Source organism: Dipodomys merriami, unplaced genomic scaffold (genome assembly GCF_024711535.1).
Source record: "Dipodomys merriami isolate MVZ:Mamm:240054 unplaced genomic scaffold, mDipMer1.0.p SCAF_6, whole genome shotgun sequence".
NCBI lineage: Eukaryota > Metazoa > Chordata > Mammalia > Rodentia > Heteromyidae > Dipodomys > Dipodomys merriami.
In genome coordinates this window covers 2,964,379-2,982,105 of record NW_027206179.1, presented here as the reverse complement: position 1 = coordinate 2,982,105, position 17,727 = coordinate 2,964,379, and the positions used below count along the sequence as shown (strand labels likewise).

Genomic DNA, 17,727 nt, shown 5'->3' with positions numbered 1-17,727 from the left:
AAAATGTAGAAATTATGTTTAAATTTTCCTGGCTTTAGTTAGATATTTACTTCAATGTAAAACCTAATTTATGTTACTCAATTCTTTTTTTTGTCGGTCATAGGGCTTGAACTCTGAGCCTAGACTCTGTCCCTCAGTTTTTCAGCTCTAGGTAAGCAATCTACTACTTGAGCCATAGCATCACTCCTAGTTTTCTGAGTGGTTTATTGGAGATAAGAGTCTGATGAAGTTTTTTGTCCCAGCTGGCTTTGAACCATGATCCTCAAATCTCAGCCTCCTGAGTAGCTAGGATTATGGGTTTGAGCCACCCGCTCTCAGCTATTGCTCAATTTTTTCTTCTACTTCTTCTTATTATTGTTCAATTCTTTACGCACCAAAAGCCTAATATATGAGTGTTTTTAACTAAAAGTTGCTCTCCTTCAAATATTATTACCTGAAGAAATTTAAAAGAGTGATATGTGAAGTGATGAAATCAGCTGCATTTTGAAAACACCAAGAGATGGTCTAAGATCCCTCAAGTTTGTTAAGTTTGGACTCTTCATGCAATGTCAGTCTACATGTGATACTCCTGTTCTCCCTGCTTTAAAACCAAATGGGAAATATCAATTTACAAGTTTGTCTAAGGATTACTACTTTACATCTTTAAAAATGTCATTTTGAGATCAAATGTTTTCAAAGAGTTAAACATGTAATTTTTAAAAACTCAGTAAGGAATCCAGGTGCCAGTGATTCACACCTGTAATCCTAGCTACTCAGGAGATTGAGATCTGAGGATCAGGGTACAAAGCCAACCCAGGCAGGAAACTCCATAGGACTCTTATCTCCAATTAACCACCAGAAAACTAAAATCGGTGCTTTGGTTCAAGCGGTAGAGCATTCTCCTTGATCTGAAAACTGAGGGACAGCCCCTAGACCAAGAGTTCAAGTCCCATGACCAAGGGAAGTTGGTAAATGAAAGTCTTGAGAAAGGGAATTGATGAAACAAATTGGTTTCATTTGGATAAAAAATGATTTCAGAAGCAAAAACAGTCTTCAATTATTTTGGTTGGTTGTGGAGCTTGAACTCTGGGCCTGGGCATTGTCCCTCAGCTCTTCAGCTCAAGGCTAGCACTCTACCACTTCAGTCACAGCACCACTTCCCCCCTTCAATGTTTATACCCACAAAATGTTCAAGTAAGTAGAAGATGAGTATATCTTGATTTTCATAAAATAGAGCTTATTATAAAAAATTGGTAATAAATAAGTTGATTAATTATCAAGAAAATTAATAATAACAGACACTAATGGTTATATGGCCAAAAGGAATATTATAACACCATTGGTAATATAATATGACAAAAGATATAATATTCCATACATATTACACACACACTAGTATGGGTGTTTGTTATATCTATGTTTACATATGGTTAATGTTTAACATGACCCTACTTAGAAGCTGAGTTAACAGAACCAGACTCCATTCCAATCAACACATGAATGGAGAAAGGAAATTGAGTCACACAGACACAAGGAGTCTTGAGCATTCAATTATATGTTTGAGTCAGCAATATGGGAGGAAGTGGAGAACATCGTGTTCAGTTAATCACCCTGGCAAATGCAGCAGTGGTACATATTGGACACCATATGAAAATTGAAGCATACAAACTGTGGGTGGGACAGGGAGGGAAAAACTGGGTAACACTGTAAAAACAGAAATATACTCAATACCTGATTTAAACAATGGTAACTCCTGATACAACACATTTACAATACACACAGACAAACATACAGAAAGAAAGCACTCAGATAGATAGAGGCAACACAGATCACCAACTTTTCTCTTATTTTTGAAATGTAGGGAGAAGAAGACATAGATTACAAGAGAAGATATCAATGATAATGAAGTAGAAATTGTTACCTTCTCCAGCAAGGAAACCTTATACACAGTTCAGGCAGAAAAGGCAAACTGGCCATCCTCAGGAGAGGGAGGCCCCTGGAGAAGACAGAGGAAGATAAAAAAGAAGAAAATAAAAAGAGAGAGAAGGGGACCACAGTGGATGTGGAAGTGACCACAGAGTCTGGGAAACTTATCACTGTCCTACAGAGGTGTGACCAGGATGGTCCTGGAAGTGACCTCCGTGGATGAGGAAGTGACCTCAGATTGTGGGGTACTTTGCTGACTCCCAGTCGGTTGATTGACAGGTGACTACTGGTTTCAGGCAAGTGAAGAGGAAGTGGGGAGGGCCTGTTCTCTTGGGCAGACTGAACAGAAATATTTAGAGAAATAGATGAGGAGAATGGGATTAAAGTTTGTCATCTGAGCCAGGCAAAGTTAGCTCATACCGATAATCCTGGGTATAGAAGCAACAAAGATTTCTACCTGAAAACCCAAGCCAGGCTAAGGCCCAGCACTGATGTTCTTGCAAGGTCTTGCTGGCTACCATCACCAAATAGCATTTGCATCCTTACTTTTCCAACTTACATTTGCCAAGACCTTCCTAATAAATATATACAGCCAGTTCACAGAACCAGCCACCCTGGTGAAGTCTGTGCAGAGCACCCTATGCTGTGACCTTGGTTTCACTTCTAGTATGAAGAAAAAATAGAGAAGACAGGTAGGGATACATGGACAGAGCTGGCACCACACAGCTGTCCAAGTGGGAACAAGAATTCCCGGAGCACTCAAGACATGATGTGGACACAGCAGAGCAAGACCCATCCATACACCCACAGCTACCAGGATCCTCAGTGTGCAGGCCTGCGATGTTCCCAGAAAGTCATAGATCATAGAACATCTCAGTCTAACAATGGACTGTCAATATATTGATAGCTGCAGTATGATGGTCAACAACATGCAAGCACTAAAGAAGTTCAAGATTCACAGTGCAAATGTCTAATTGGTTAAGTGCATTGACCTTGAAGTATTGATCTGTAATGGTAGAATCCAGGACACTGTTGGTAACACCTGCAGCAGTAAATGAATACATTGAGGTCTTCTGGATTCTTGTGCATGTGCAGTTGATATAATAACCTGAATGGGTCATTTCACCAAACGTCTCCCTTTTCCCTAGGTTGTGAGCCTGCCCATCCTCATCTTTCACGGTGCTCCAATAACTCTGAGTGGGCCTTTGCTGGACATGGTGCTCTGTGATCATTTGACCTTCACATGGCATCCTCTGCTGTCATCCATTCCCATTATCCCTAGTGACCCTTGATTCCTTGTGCTTCTTTTGTTTTCAACTTTTTGCTTTTACACAAGTTTTTGAACAACTCAACAAGAAATGAATCGATCCCTGGAGTTTCATTATCTACAGTCTTGGATGCAATGATGGTCCTGACGGTGTTGAGAGGAAGGTGGTACACATGTTTTCTAACTTCTGTTTTGACCTTGAAACTGGGACTCAGATGCAGAGCCAGAGGGCAGAACGGGCTCTGTATTCCTCTAGGACAGTGGAGGACATCCAGGTAACAAGAAGCGACAAAAACTGAAGATCCATATAGACACCCATCTGACGCTGCAGGCACAGTCTGCATCCAGAATCACAGCTCCATGTCAAAGCAGCAGCAATGTTCCCTGTGGCTCTGACACTGCTTCTCCTCCAGCATCCTCTCCTGATCCCTTGCTCTGAAGATGGCAGACGCATTTGCACAGAGAAATCTGTGGCATGCCGCAGGGGAGATGTGGTCATTGCTGGATTTTACCCCCTCTATTCTTGGGAATTGGTCGTTCAAGGCTTGAATGACCTTACCCTGCAGCAACAGAACATTCAGTAAGTGATTTCTTGGATTTTCTTAAATTTTAAATTTTCTGTTTGAGTAACAGTCAGATGTGGGGGAAGTTTGTACACAATCATTGATGTGCTCTGCATCTTCTACACTGCCCTCACTATAACAGCTCTACTTCATTTCAGGTGTTCCCAATGAGTATTTTTCTTTTATCCAAGAGTACAGAGTTTTCGGTCTGTCTTCCACTCCACTCCTCTTTTCAGAGATGTCCCGACTACCCCACCATCACTGTGACTCCTCCACTCATCACTGTTACTCAGGGACACTGGGGTGACCAAGAGTCCATACAAAGACACTAAAGTGCAATGTCCCCATCCATAGGGCAAAGGATAGGGAATCTTCTATCCATGCTGTTATTTATACTTTTTCAAAACTTTTTGGACCTCATTCAAGGCAATGTTTCTTAGGATAGACATGCAGTTTCTGCTTCTGGGGTTATTTCATGTAAGCAAAGCTCTGGGAATGGAGACCTGCTGGACAGATCAGTAATAAGTGATGCATGACATATTTGAATTTTTGCCCCTTAACTAATGTAAATAAGCTTCTGTGCTGCTATCCATGTCTTGGCCTGTCTTCTATGTCATTCCCAGAAACTCTGTTTCCATTCCTTCTTCTCCAACATGTTTCCGGGCTTATTTATTTTTCCCTGCTTGTAACTTCCAAAACTAGATTTGAATGTTTTTTTCATATATATTGTCAGTAATGGGTCTTGAACTCTAGGCTTGGATGCTGTCCCTCTGCTATTCAGCTTAAGACAAGTGCTCGATTGCTTGCGCCACAGTGCCATTTCCAATTTTCTAGTGGTTTATTGGTGATAAGAATCTCATGGACACTTCTGCCCTGGCTGACTTTGAACCCTAATCCTCAGATCTCAGCTTCCTGAGTAGATAGGATTACAGGTGTGAGCAAAGGTGCCTGGCTATTTCATATGTTTTATACACACTTTCATTCATGCATTTGACCCAGGTGAGCTCACTACTTTCAGAGCTATAGAATTCTCTTTAAAGTAGGGAAGTCATGGATTAATCTTCTCAGACAAGATTTGTGGAAACACCCTGTTTGTGGTTGGTTTAGGACATGAATACTTTATTAAATGAGAGGTATGTGACGGATATTGAAGCCAACTGAACCTGGTGAGGAAGTGAGTGAGAAAGATGGGGCTCATGTGTAAATCCAGCATTAGAAACGTACCCCATGGGAGGTGGGAGCTGTCAGAGCTATCCTCTTCTCTGTCCATCTCTAATTGAGCTGTGTGTGTGTGTGTGTGTGTGTGTGTGTGTGTGTGTGTGTGTGTGTGTGTGTGTGTGTGTGTGCGTGCATGTTCACATACACTCTGCTACTCAGGCATCATCTCAAGTCCTGATGGCTGTCCCTTGGCATTTTTTCTGTCCTGGCTGGCACTCTACCACTTGACCTACAGCTCTGTACCAGTTTCTGTGGAGGTGCTTGCACATAAAGAGTGTCACAGACATTCCTGCCCAAAGTGACTACAAACATAATTCTCCTATATGACCCTCCTTAGTAGTTATAACTGCAGGCCTGAGCCACCAGTTCCCAATTCATATTTAGTATTACTGACATTCTAAATGTCAAGCCTCAGTTACATTGTACACAATGACATCAGCAAACATCCATGAGAGTTCTGATTGTCTCTATGAGAATTTCCCTAAAATGATTATATTGAATGCTAGGAGAACTCATAGTTCTGGAACATTCTTGATTCATACTGCATGTGATACCATCTGGCCTTTGAAATATCTCCGAATTATACCAGTCTGACTGGTCTGGCTTTGTGCCTGTCTTTCCTGAAATTCCAGGCAGGCTTCAGTGTTCCTGAGTCTGTACTGACTTCCACAATGTCAACAATAGAGGGAGCTCTGAGATGGTCAACCACTTCAGTACCAGAGAAAACCAAAGGCAATTTTGGTGACAAATACTCTGTGGTTCTAAAAACCTCCCTAGAACCCCAATGAGTCTTGGGTCCAAATATGCCTTCTCCTGGTGCACAGGGGGCCTATATGCCTCATCCACAGGGAATGGCCTTGTGCATGGATTCTGCCTAGCAATAGCAAGATCTGTGTGCTGGAACTTGCGTTAGACACAGCTGTGGCCACCAGAACTCTATTACACCTGGAATACCAAACAGCAGGGTCACCAAAACAGATGACAGTTAATGAAGTTTCCCTCTAAAAGTAGGGACTTGGGATCCTGGACTTTGATCACAGAAGAAGAAATTCTAGACAAGTCACAACAGTAAGAAAATGTGGCAGCGCTTTCTTGAGTAAGGCAGCAAACAAACAAGCAGGTAGACAAACAGGAAACAGAAAGGTAAAGACACACTCTAACTGAGGAGATACACACAGCTCTTGGGCTGCCAAGGGTATTCAGATGGTAAAGGTAGAACGTCTGACTTAAAAGTTACACAAACATAGGTTTGTCATCTTTGCTCTAATCATTCCTGGTGTTACACATTCTGAGTTTATGCATGTTTTGACCATTCTTTCCAGATGATTATCCTTGAGGGAAGGAAGGTGTGCTGTTGTCTATATTTGGCCTAGGACATTGCTTAAGTTTTGGGGGAGCATCTTAGGAGGAAGACATTTGCCATGCAAGGCAACTGCTAATTCATATGATGAGAAATGCATCTCTCAAGAAACAATGCAACCTGTTGTCTCTCTTTGAAGTAAAGATGGTAGCCCTGTGTTTCTAAATCACATGTTTTTGAGTTGCCTTCTCTAGGACTCATTTTTTTCCTTAATTTATCCAGTTTCTTTTTGTGCTCAATGACTTTGGTCCCTTAATCTTAAGTTATGTAGATGGATGAATAGCTCTCTGTTCGCTGTTAGCTTCCCATACCTCATTTTTTACTAACCTATTCTACTCCATTTTCCCCTAAATGACGTTGTTCCTTAACATTAAGGGAAGTAGATGGACAAGCTTTAAGCTTGAGTTTTTAAATTCCTGGCATGCATTAACCAGGCCTCATTTTCCTTAGTCTATCCTGCCTGAGTACAGCATCCTCAATCTACTGCAATCAAGACCAATACAGTGCTGGGTGTGTACTAAGATTTACTCAGGTTGAATGTGGTAGAGGTGTGCTCCTGAGCCAAGAGCCCACAACCATACACAATTAGTGATAGCTAATATAGAATTCAGATTGTCTGGTGATAGATGACATTCTCAGTTATTGAGGTGATAACAGATTCTGCCAGAGACTGTCCTGGCTATATGGTCATGGCACAGTTCTAGTGCTATTACCTAGCCCACACTAAGCTGTGGGACCATATCACCATCTTAATTCCCTGTATTAAATATTATAATTGGGATGGAAAACCATGCAATGCTACAGCAGCATGGTAAGGTTTGTAAAGGAAGCCAAAAGCTGGGCATGGGTGGTTGACGACTAGAATTCTAGCTACTTAGGAGGCTGAGATCTGAGGACCGGGGTTCAATGCCAGCCCAGCCAGTAGAGTCTGTGAGACTTTTATCTCCAGTAAAACAAAAGAAAGCCAGAAGTGGCGCTGTGCCTCAAGTGCTAGAGAGCTAGCCTTAAAATGAAGATTTTAGGGTCAGATTCCGGGCATAGAGTTCAAGCCCCACAACCAAGAAAAAAAAGCCACAGGACCATCTTGGTGAACACCACCATCCACTCAGGCTATCTAGCATCCCCAAAGCCCAAGCTGACATGTAGATACACTTAAGCCACACTCTAGCTTATGCTGTTGTAGACCAATGCACACTGGATTCCTAGAGCGACTTCAGTTTCTACCTGGTGCCATCTTGAGCACTGTGCTTCTAGGGCAGTGGTCCCTAAAATTATTCACTGTGCAACCAGACTGGACTGAGCCAGATGACAACAGAGTCACATAGCCACAGTGGCTTCACAAGGCTAAGCAAGAAGACAGGTGTCAGCCTACCCCACCCATGGTGGAAACTGATGGAAATGGCATTTGGTTCTGCCTCAGTGGCCTTCCAAAACCTCCTGAAAGATTCTAATGGAAGCTGTGGTGCCAGCACCAAACAGTGCCTCTAGTTTATTCTGGATCATTGGTCCAACCATGACATACCTGACAAAGGGTTCTAAGAAAAAGTCTGACCCAATCTTCTGCCCTGATTACTAGGAGGTTGTCTGTCGTTCACAAGATTGGAGGAGGGAGGTTGATGAAGTGTCTTCCTTCTCTGTCCTAAACCAGTTCCACAGGCACAATTTATGGTCAGGACCCAAAAGTAGAAACTATAAGTACTTCCCCAGCACTGGTCTCAGTGTATGGGGATAGTGCTGAGAATTAACTTTTTTTTTTTTGTTTGTTTGTTTTTGTCGGTTGTGGGGCTTGAACTCTGGGCCTGGGCGCTGTCCCTCAGCTCTTCAGCTCAAGGCGAGCGCTCTTCCACTGGAGCTACAGCGCCACTTCCGGTTTTCTGGTGGTTTATTGGAGATAGGAGTCTCACGGTCTCTCCTGCCCGGGCTGGCTTTGAACCGCGATCCTCAGATCTCAGCCTCCTGAGTAGCTAGGATTACAGGCGTGAGCCACCAGCGCCCAGCTTGAGAATTAACTTTAATTCTCTCTCTCCCTGCAAGGTCAGAGGGTTTCTGCCCATAATGAGCAACTAATGCTGGTAATGGGGAGGAACATGGAGATGGATTCTTCCCCATTTTCTCATACACACTTTTCTGTTGTTTGTTTGTCTAGAGAAGTATCCTCCACTCCACACTCCCTGACTCTCAACTCTTCTTTGTTGGGTGAGGCAATCTTCATGTTCTAGCTTCCTGGGCTGCCATCTTTGGCTGCTTCTGGGGAATCCCCTTGAATGATGACATTCTCTGAGTCAGCTTAGTGTGCCTCTACCACATCAAATGAATTTTGTACTTCTGTGATTTCTTTACTTTCCTCACAAGGCTAGATTCAATTCTTTGCAGAAGGATGCACCATTGGCAAATGTGTGGCAAGTGAGCACAGACACAAAGCAGCCTGCTTTCCTATTTACTCCTAACACAGCAGGCCCTGCCTCTCTGCTCATACTGGATGAACTCACTTGGACAATCTACTCCCAATTGGAATTGTATTTCTTAAGAGTTTTTCCATATCCACAGCTAATTTAAGGTACTAATTGATTTGGGATGTGAGCTGGGCCTGCTACTATGTCACAGCAGAAAGCAGTGTTTTTCACATATCCATACGAGGCAGAGAGGAAAAGCCAGCTTGCTTACTCCCTCCACCCTCTCTCTCTCTCTGAAATCTCAGAAGAATAGTCATCTCATGTATGCTGATCAAGGCCTGTTCAGGAACTATCCCAATTCTAAGAACTTTTCTTAGACTCCAAATTAGAATGCCATCCCATTGGATGTGTACATATTACTGTGGGTAGAAATTAACATTTGATTCAACAAAGTCATGAGATTTACAGTTAATCATTTGTAATAACAGTATACCTACCAAAATTTTGTGATTTCTGTGCAGGATCAACTTAAAGAAATACCAATTGCTTCTCACCCTGCTGCTGGCTGTGGAGGAGATCAACAAGAATCCCCATCTGCTACCCAACATGACTCTGGGGTATGAGATCTATACTGCACATTACTCAGGTACTGATCTGTTAGAAGATCCACTCACCTGGCTGTCTGGGAAGAATAAAAACATCCCTAATTACACCTGCAGGAGAGACAGCAAAGCTGTAGCGGCACTCACGGGTACCTCAAGCACATTCTTCCCAATAGGGACACTGCTGGACCTCTACAAACTTCCACAGGTGAGGCTGGGAGGGGTGGGCAGATGTGAAGCCATATCCACAGTGACTCTGCCCTCAACAGGCTGAAGAGGAGGTGGTATCACAAACCCTTCCAAATGCATAATCTCACAGGGAGAAGCCTCCAAAAGTGGGTGGGACATACACATTTTCATTGCTGCAAATAAAAGGAGGGGTGTTAAGAGAGGAAAGGATGACCCACAGCTATGAATCTTATCTGTACATGTCTACAAAGAGTTCAGAACATGGGAGATGACTGCAAATGGGATAAGCAAACTTTTGTTCCCACCACTGTATTACCAGTTGTTGTGTCGTTCACATCAGGACTGAGATTTGCCTATGACCATCCTCTTCCTGATGTTGTTTCCTTTTGTTCCCTTCAGTTCAGCTTTGGAACTTTTGATCCTCTCTTGAGTGACCATGGAAAGTTTGGTACTGTCTATCAGATGGCTGCCAAGGACTCAGGTCTAGCCCTAGCCATGGTCTCCTTGATACTTCATTTCAGCTGGAACTGGGTGGGATTATTCATCAATGAAGACAACAATGGTATGTGGTTCCTCTCAGAATTGAGAGAAGAGATGGGCAAGAGTAGAGTCTGCTTTGCCTTTCAGAACATGATCACTTACAGTGTCCTTTCAGATTTCTCAAATGATCTATCGATGCAGCGCCAGCTAATGGACTTATCAACCAATGTGATTATCATTTATGCGGACAGTAAATTTCTACTAGGCTTCATTCTTAAATTTAGGCACTTTTTAATTACAGGCAAAGTCTGGGTGCTGAACTCACCCTATGATGATGTGACTATTACTAAAAGACATTTTCTGATTGACTCTTTCCATGCACCTCTTATCTTCTCTCACCATCATAGAAACACTGCTGGGTTCACCAATTTTATTCTGACAGAGACCTTCTCCAAGAACTCAGCTAATAACTCCCTTCCCAGGTCATGGATTCAGTCTGTTTATAGCCTACTGATTAAGTCTGACTGCAGAGACTTGGGGCACTGTTCATACAATGCCACACTGCATTGGTTGCTGAGGCACATTTTTGACATGACCATGTCAGATGAGAGTTACAACATCTACAATGCTGTGTATGCTGTGGCCCATGCCCTCCACCAGATGTTTCTTCATTTTATGGAAGAGCCAAGAGTGCACAATGGGCAACCCATGGTATTCCTCTCTTCACAGGTAATGGTTTTGCTTTTGGGTGACCTACTCTAGACATACACAACTTCTATATAAGCTTTCATAGCAGATGCAACTAGGTTGTCTGGCACCATTTTGGCAAATAGAAGAAACTCTGTTGTGCTCTCTATGAAATGATGGTAGAGCTGTGAAGACAATGTTCTTGAAGAACACTGCATCCGTGACAAGGAAGTGCTGTGTCTTCTGTCCCCATCCTCACTATGTGTGGAAAAAGCCATCCCTTTTTCAATTGGATATATTCAAATTCTCCTTGCACCTTTTAAAAATAACAGATTAAGGGTGACTAGTTCTTTTATTTATTGTGAAAATAGTGTACAGAGGGGTTACAATAACATGGGCAAAATAATGAGTACATTTCTTAACAAGCATTGTAGACTCCTCCTTTGTTTCCCCTTCCCATCCATTCCCATTGTCCCTCCCCCGACCTCCCTATCCTATCCTCTCTCCCTGGAACCAAAGCTGTGAAGTTCATTTTCGACATAAGGACTTGTACATATTAATGTTGCAATGGGTCCACCTGTATCCCTATTAAAACGATTGTTTTTCCCCTTCCCCTCTACAAATTATACCAGCATCAAATACAGTGAAAGCAAGTGTTATACTGTGGGTGGGGGACATACAAAGCAACAAAGACATAAACTTATAAATGTGTTAGAATCAATCACATTAAATAAAAAACATTTGAATACGTATCTTAGGGTTCATTTCCCTAACATCACCTTATCTGACCTTTTCTGCTTGACTCAGACATATACTAGATATTGCTAATAAAGGAAAGCATGGGACTATGTTTCTTTGGGCCTGGCTTACTTCACTTAATAAAATTTTTCCCAAGTCTTTCCATTTCCTAACAAATTGGGCAATGTCATTCTTTCTGATGGAGGCATAGAGTTCCATTTTGTATATAAACACATTTTCTTGATCCAATCAACTACGGAGGGGCATCTGGCTTGGTTCGACATCTTAGCTATAGTAACTCATTCTGCAATAGACATAGTCGTGCTAGTAGTTTAGTGTGGTCTTTTTTTTAAACATTTCGGTTAATGCCCAAAAGTGGGATTGCTGGGTCATAGGGGAACTCTATGTGGAGTCATTGAGGAGTGGAGACTTTTGAGTAACCTCCATATTACTTTCCAAAGTGGCTGAACATGTTTACACTCCCACCAACAATACAGCAAGATTCCCTTCTGTCCACATTCCCTCCAGCATCTGTTGTTATTTGAGTTCTTGGTTTTAGCCATTCTAACTGGATTGAGGTGGTATCTCAACATTGTTTTGATCTGCATTTCTTTTAGGGATAGTGAGGTTGAACATTTCTCCATGTGTCTATTGGCCATCCATCTTTCCTCTTCAAAGAATCTTCTCTTTAAGTCTTTAGCCCACTTAATATTGGGCAGTTGTTTCTTTGAGGATTTGTTGTTGGGGCTTTGAATTTTTTGAGTTCCAAGTATATTTTAGATATGAGACCCTTGTCCATTGTTTGGCTAGTAAAGATCTTCTCTAAGGGTTACTAGTTCTTGGAAACCTAATATTGCCTAGACACAAGTGGCTTACACCTGTGGCTCACTCATGACTCCAATTAACCACCAAAAAGCCAGAGTGGGAGCCGTGGTTCAATGGACAGAATGATTACTTTGAAAAGAACAGAAAAAAAGAGTTGAGTGCCTAAGGTATGAGGTTGCACCACACACACACACACACACACACACACATGTACACACACACACACATGCACATGCAGTGAACTAAGTCTTGCTTAATGTTATCTTTCATAGTTGTCGAAAATATTCTATGACTCTACTTAGTTTATTATTTACCCATATTTCAGACTGATTCTCTGATCAGAATCACAAAATAAGTGATTGGAATGCAATTTAGAGAGTCTGTTGAGGTCTATCATATGATAATTCATTATTTGATTGGATATGGTTGCAGTTTCATTCCCTTGAAATTGAGTTTCTGCATCCCATCCTGGATACCCAGGTTTTAGAACTTGGTAACACTTTAGTCTGCTGTGGGCCTACATTTGATACAATTGGTTGGATTCCTGTGGTGTGTGTGAATCAGGGGATGGGAATGAAGAGTAATCCATTGTTCTGGAGTTCTGTGATAACACTGGGAAGCATTTCACCATACTGTAATATGTCCCTTTTAGCTGCATCCCTTTTTGAAGAAGATCCAATTTACCAATCCTGTTGGAGACCAAGTGGTTTTGAATGAGGAAAGGAAATTAGAGGCAGAGTATGACATTAAGAGCTTTTGGAATTTTCCAGAAGGTCTGGGACAAAAGGTTAAAGTTGGCGAGTTTTCTCCATCTAGGCCACATGGTCAACAACTGGTTTTGTTTGAAAATCTGATAGAGTGGCCCATAGGAATTACCAAGGTGGGTCATGTCTACTTTTGTTACTTTCTCCTTTAAAAAAAATTTGTTGTTATTAGGAAGTAGTTGTAGAAAGAGCTTACAGTTCCCCAAGCCAGGTTATGATCACAATGCTTGTAGACAATGTCACCACATACTTACTTCTCCCCCAGGGTCAGTCGTTTCTAACCATAATGGAATGATCTATGCATAAATGAGCAATAAGATTATCCTGTTTTAAAGTTTGTTCAATAAAACTATGGCTCAGTGGTGTACATTTAAAAACTTTCTGTTTCAGGAAGTTTCTTACTTAGAGATTCATGGAGGGAACAGGGGAACATATCATGACCAATATGTTGTTCTATGCTTCCATAGTGAATATCATAAAAGTTAAATGACACCTGTGAATCATCTTTCCAGCACTGTGACAATATTTCTGAGGGAATCAAATGAGAAGGCAGAAGGGATTGCTTTGCTTCTGCCTGGAGATTTAAGACCATGGTTGGATAGATTGGTGCTTCTTAGTCTAGTGAGACAGGATGTAATGAAAGGAGCATCTGCCAATAAAATTCACCCACGTCGTGACAGCTAGGAAGCCAAGAGAGATGTGAATGGCCCTGGGTACAGCAGCACCTCCAAAGCAATTAGCCTTGCTTTAGAGTGTGGGTTTGAAATTTCCCTGAGTGATTTTCCTCTTATGCTCTTATTCATCTGTAAACAGATCACCTAAATTCAAGAATAGGATGCAGGATTAACTCCCATTTCCTAATTTCCTAGAATTAACATCCAACACTTCAAGGCTCCATGATTTCCCGATAGTATGAGTGCTGGGTGTTGAGGCCCCACATTTTCTTCAGCTCATGTCAGATGAAACTGCAAGAAGGTTCAGTAAATTCATTTGATGTGTGAATATAAAGATTATGTGTTTTGATGATCATTTTCCCTAAAACACTGGAGTGTCTCAGAGGTCAGTTAAAAGGATAAATGGTCACTAACTTTCATGTGAATATTCTCAGACTCCTCGGTCTGTGTGCAGTGAGAGCTGTGGTCCTGGATTCAGGAAGGCCTCTCTGGAGGGAAATGCTACCTGTTGCTTTGATTGCACTCCTTGCCCAGAGAATGAGATTTCTAATGTGACAGGTGAGTCTGTTAGTTAGAGAAATTCCCCATCTCTCCTTCCTAACCTTCAGTCCATGCAAGCCAGTGGAGTGATCCACAGTAACATGGCAGGAACACACCTGCACCTTCATGCAGAGTTCCTGGGCTACCGTTAACCATACTTTTCTTAGAAGAAACACCCACTGCCCCTCCATTATATCTCTGATTGTATTTTCTAATCTATTGCAGGTTTCATCTTGAGAATACTCATGTTCCCTTCTCCTCAATCACATTTTTTGTATTTAAAGAAAATATTTACCCATGGTTTCCATTATTTGTAATAACAACTATATGTCTAGGACAAGCAGAAAAGGTCCAAAGCTATGTACTTTATGATAATATAAGCTGATGTTAAGTGAAACGAACGCCAAGATAGGGACACAAGTGGTTTTTTCTTTCTCTTTTTAATGTATTTATACTGACCATGTGATTTTTTTGTTCCTTTGGTATGTTCCAACCCCATGGTATAACCCCTGTTTTCAATGTATTGGATTCTGGTGCCCTGCATCTTGTATATACATTTTCCTAATTTGGGAAGGGCAAGGAAAAAACAAACTGCTTAAATAGGGATACAGGTTGACCCATTTTAACAAGGAGATGTACAAGACACTATATTGATTAAGAACTTTACAACTTTGGCATTGTCGGGGGAGTACTTGGGGAGGTGGACAAGGAAGGGATGGTAAGGGAAAAACAAAGGAGGAGGCAACAATGCTATATAGGAAATGTAAACTTTACCTTACTCATGTAACTGTAACTGCTCTGTACAGTATTTTTACAATAAAAACATAAAAAAAAACAAAAAATGTGGAACAATGCTCGATAGGAAAAGTACTCATTACCTTAATCATGTAACTGTAACCACTTTGTACAGTATCTTTAAAATAAAAACATATATTTAATAAACAAGGGAGAAATGGAGTAAATAAGAGCTAAACACTGAAAAAAGAAAATATCAGGGACTAGTTGTTGATCTACGAAATGATATGCAAATCATCATGAAATGCTGGATCTAACACAGAATTTTATTTCTGAGTGCCTATTGCTGCTCATTTCTAATTTAATTTTATTTTCTATTTAGCATGCACTAACAATTCAAGGGGCTTTGTTATGGTCACTCCATGTCTGACATTAGCACTAGGCTGACTAGCAATTCTTCAAATATAAAAGATTCAGAAGTAGTTTATCAACTCCATTTCACTTCTCTCCTCCCTCCTCCACCTGATCTTTCCCAGAGCTTATCATATCAGTGTAGGAGCACTGTTCTTGACAAAGAGCAAATGCTCAAGAAGTTTGTGTTTGGTGTAATTAGGAGATTGAGGTTTGGATTAGACCCTCTTGTACAAAGTGAAGTGGTTAGGCTGAGTCTCTATTCTCCATTATGTCTTGAATGAGTAGCAGAAAACCAGAGTGGTATGACCTGTCAAGAAGGCAGCACATAATGCTGGTAATTATATATTACACCTGTAATCCAAGCAATTCAGGCAGTTGAGATTTGAGGATGGAGCTTCGATGTAACGATGTACAGGAAACTCAGTAATGTTATTTCTCACCATTGAGCACCCAAAAAGCTGTAATTGGAGCTGTGGCTCAAGTGGTAGAGTGGTAGTTTTGAGTATGAATACTCTGGAAAACGTCAAATTGCCAGAGTTCAAGCACTGGAAGAAAGACAGACAGATGGAAGGATGGAGCTAGAGAAGGAAGGAGGGAAAGAGGGATGGAGGGATGGAGGGAGAGAGGAAAGGAAGGATGAAAGGAAGGAAGGAAGGGAGGAAGGAAGGAAGGAAGGAAGGAAGGAAGGAAGGAAGGAAGGAAGGAAGGAAGGAAGGAAGGAAGGAAGGAGAAAAGGAAGGAGGGAAGGAAAGAAGGAAGGAAGGAAGGAAGGAAGGAAGGAAGGAAGGAAGGAAGGAAGGAAAGAAGGAAGGAAAGAAAGAAGGAAGGAAGGAAGAAAAGAGAGAAAGAAAGAAAGAAAGAAAGAAAGAAAGAAAGAAAGAAAGAAAGAAAGAAAGAAAGAAAGAAAGAAAGAAAAACAAAAATGGAAAGAGAGGAGGGAAAGAAGAAGAAATTTGAGAAAGAGCTTTGAGGTGAAAGCATTTTGATATAAACAGTTACTCTTTTGGTACTGAACTTAATACAGGTCAACTGGTGAATCAGGGGAAATGAGATAGCTACTTGAATCAAGGGGGTTGAGAGGAAAGACAAATACTGAACACAAACTAATAGTGATTCTCACACCTCACCAGACATGGAGCAGTGTGTCAGGTGTGCAGATCATCAGTTTGCCAACATCCAGAGAAATCACTGCCTGAGGAAAACTGAGGGCTTCCTGGCTTATGAAGACCCCTTGGGTATGGCTCTGGCTTGCACAGCTCTTTGCTGCTCTGCACTCACAGCTGCTGTTCTTGGGGTGTTTATCAAGCACCAAGACACCCCCATTGTCAAGGCCAATAACTGGGCCCTAAGCTACATCCTGCTCATCTCCCTCATCTGCTGCTTCCTCTGCACCTTGCTCTTCCTTGGCCGTCCCCACACAGCCTCCTGCATCCTACAGCACACCACATTCGCAGTGGTGTTCACGGTGGCTGTCTCCACGGTCCTGGCCAAGACCATCACTGTGGTTCTGGCCTTCACGCTCACTGCTCCAGGGAGAAGCACGAGGCAGTGGCTGCTCTTCTGGGTTCCTAACCTCCTCATCCCCATCAGCACTCTCATCCAGGTGACCCTCTGTGGCCTCTGGCTGCGAATCTCTCCTCCCTTTGTGGACAAAGATGCACAATCTGAACATGGCTACATCATCATCCTGTGCAACATGGGCTCTCTCACTGCCTTCTACTGTGTCCTGGGATACCTTGGCTCTCTGGCCTTGGCCAGCTTCACTGTGGCTTTTCTGGCCAGAAACCTGCCTGACACCTTCAATGAGGCCAAGTTCCTGACCTTCAGCATGCTGGTGTTCTGCAGTGTGTGGCTCACCTTCCTACCTGTCTACCACAGCACCAAGGGGAAGGCCATGGTGGCGGTGGAGATCTTCTCCATTTTGGCCTCCAGTGCAGGTCTCCTAGGCTGCATCTTTGTCCCCAAGTGCTACATCATCCTAATAAGACCTGAGAGAAATTCTTTGTCTAGGTTCAGGGAGAGATCATGTTCTGGAAGAAACAAACATTAAGATAAACATAGATGTTGCCTAGAATGTTTAGAGGCTCTGAGAGCAATCTTTATTACATCTTAGTTTAATGTGAGGGCTTGTTTGTACAAACAAGTTACTCTCATACGTTTCTCTGGTTATGTTAAAGACATAGCACATTCCCAACAAGACCTCCTAAATTTGCATTCTAACTTGGATATTTTATGATTCCTCCACTGTAATCTGTCCTTTAAGCTGTTATACTTCCTGATCAGTACATTATCTACTGTGCTTCTTCCTTTCTCTTTTCTGTCTCAATTATTTTTCTTACGTATCCTATATCACTGCTTGAATATCACTCTATT

The 17,727-nt window shown here is 41.9% G+C and overlaps 1 protein-coding gene across 1 annotated transcript in view; it reads left to right on the top strand.

The window, feature by feature from the left end:
• The window catches only part of LOC138813635 (vomeronasal type-2 receptor 116-like), a 33,547-nt gene extending 16,143 nt beyond the window's left edge, over positions 1-17,404 (top strand). The window contains exons 3-9 of the mRNA XM_070002035.1: positions 3,388-3,447; positions 3,586-3,752; positions 9,228-9,516; positions 9,897-10,706; positions 12,880-13,107; positions 14,100-14,223; positions 16,485-17,404. Coding sequence (XP_069858136.1) covers positions 3,388-3,447; positions 3,586-3,752; positions 9,228-9,516; positions 9,897-10,706; positions 12,880-13,107; positions 14,100-14,223; positions 16,485-17,404 — 2,598 coding nt within the window. The remainder of the gene's footprint in view (positions 1-3,387; positions 3,448-3,585; positions 3,753-9,227; positions 9,517-9,896; positions 10,707-12,879; positions 13,108-14,099; positions 14,224-16,484) is intronic.
• The last annotated feature ends 323 nt before the right edge of the window (positions 17,405-17,727 follow it).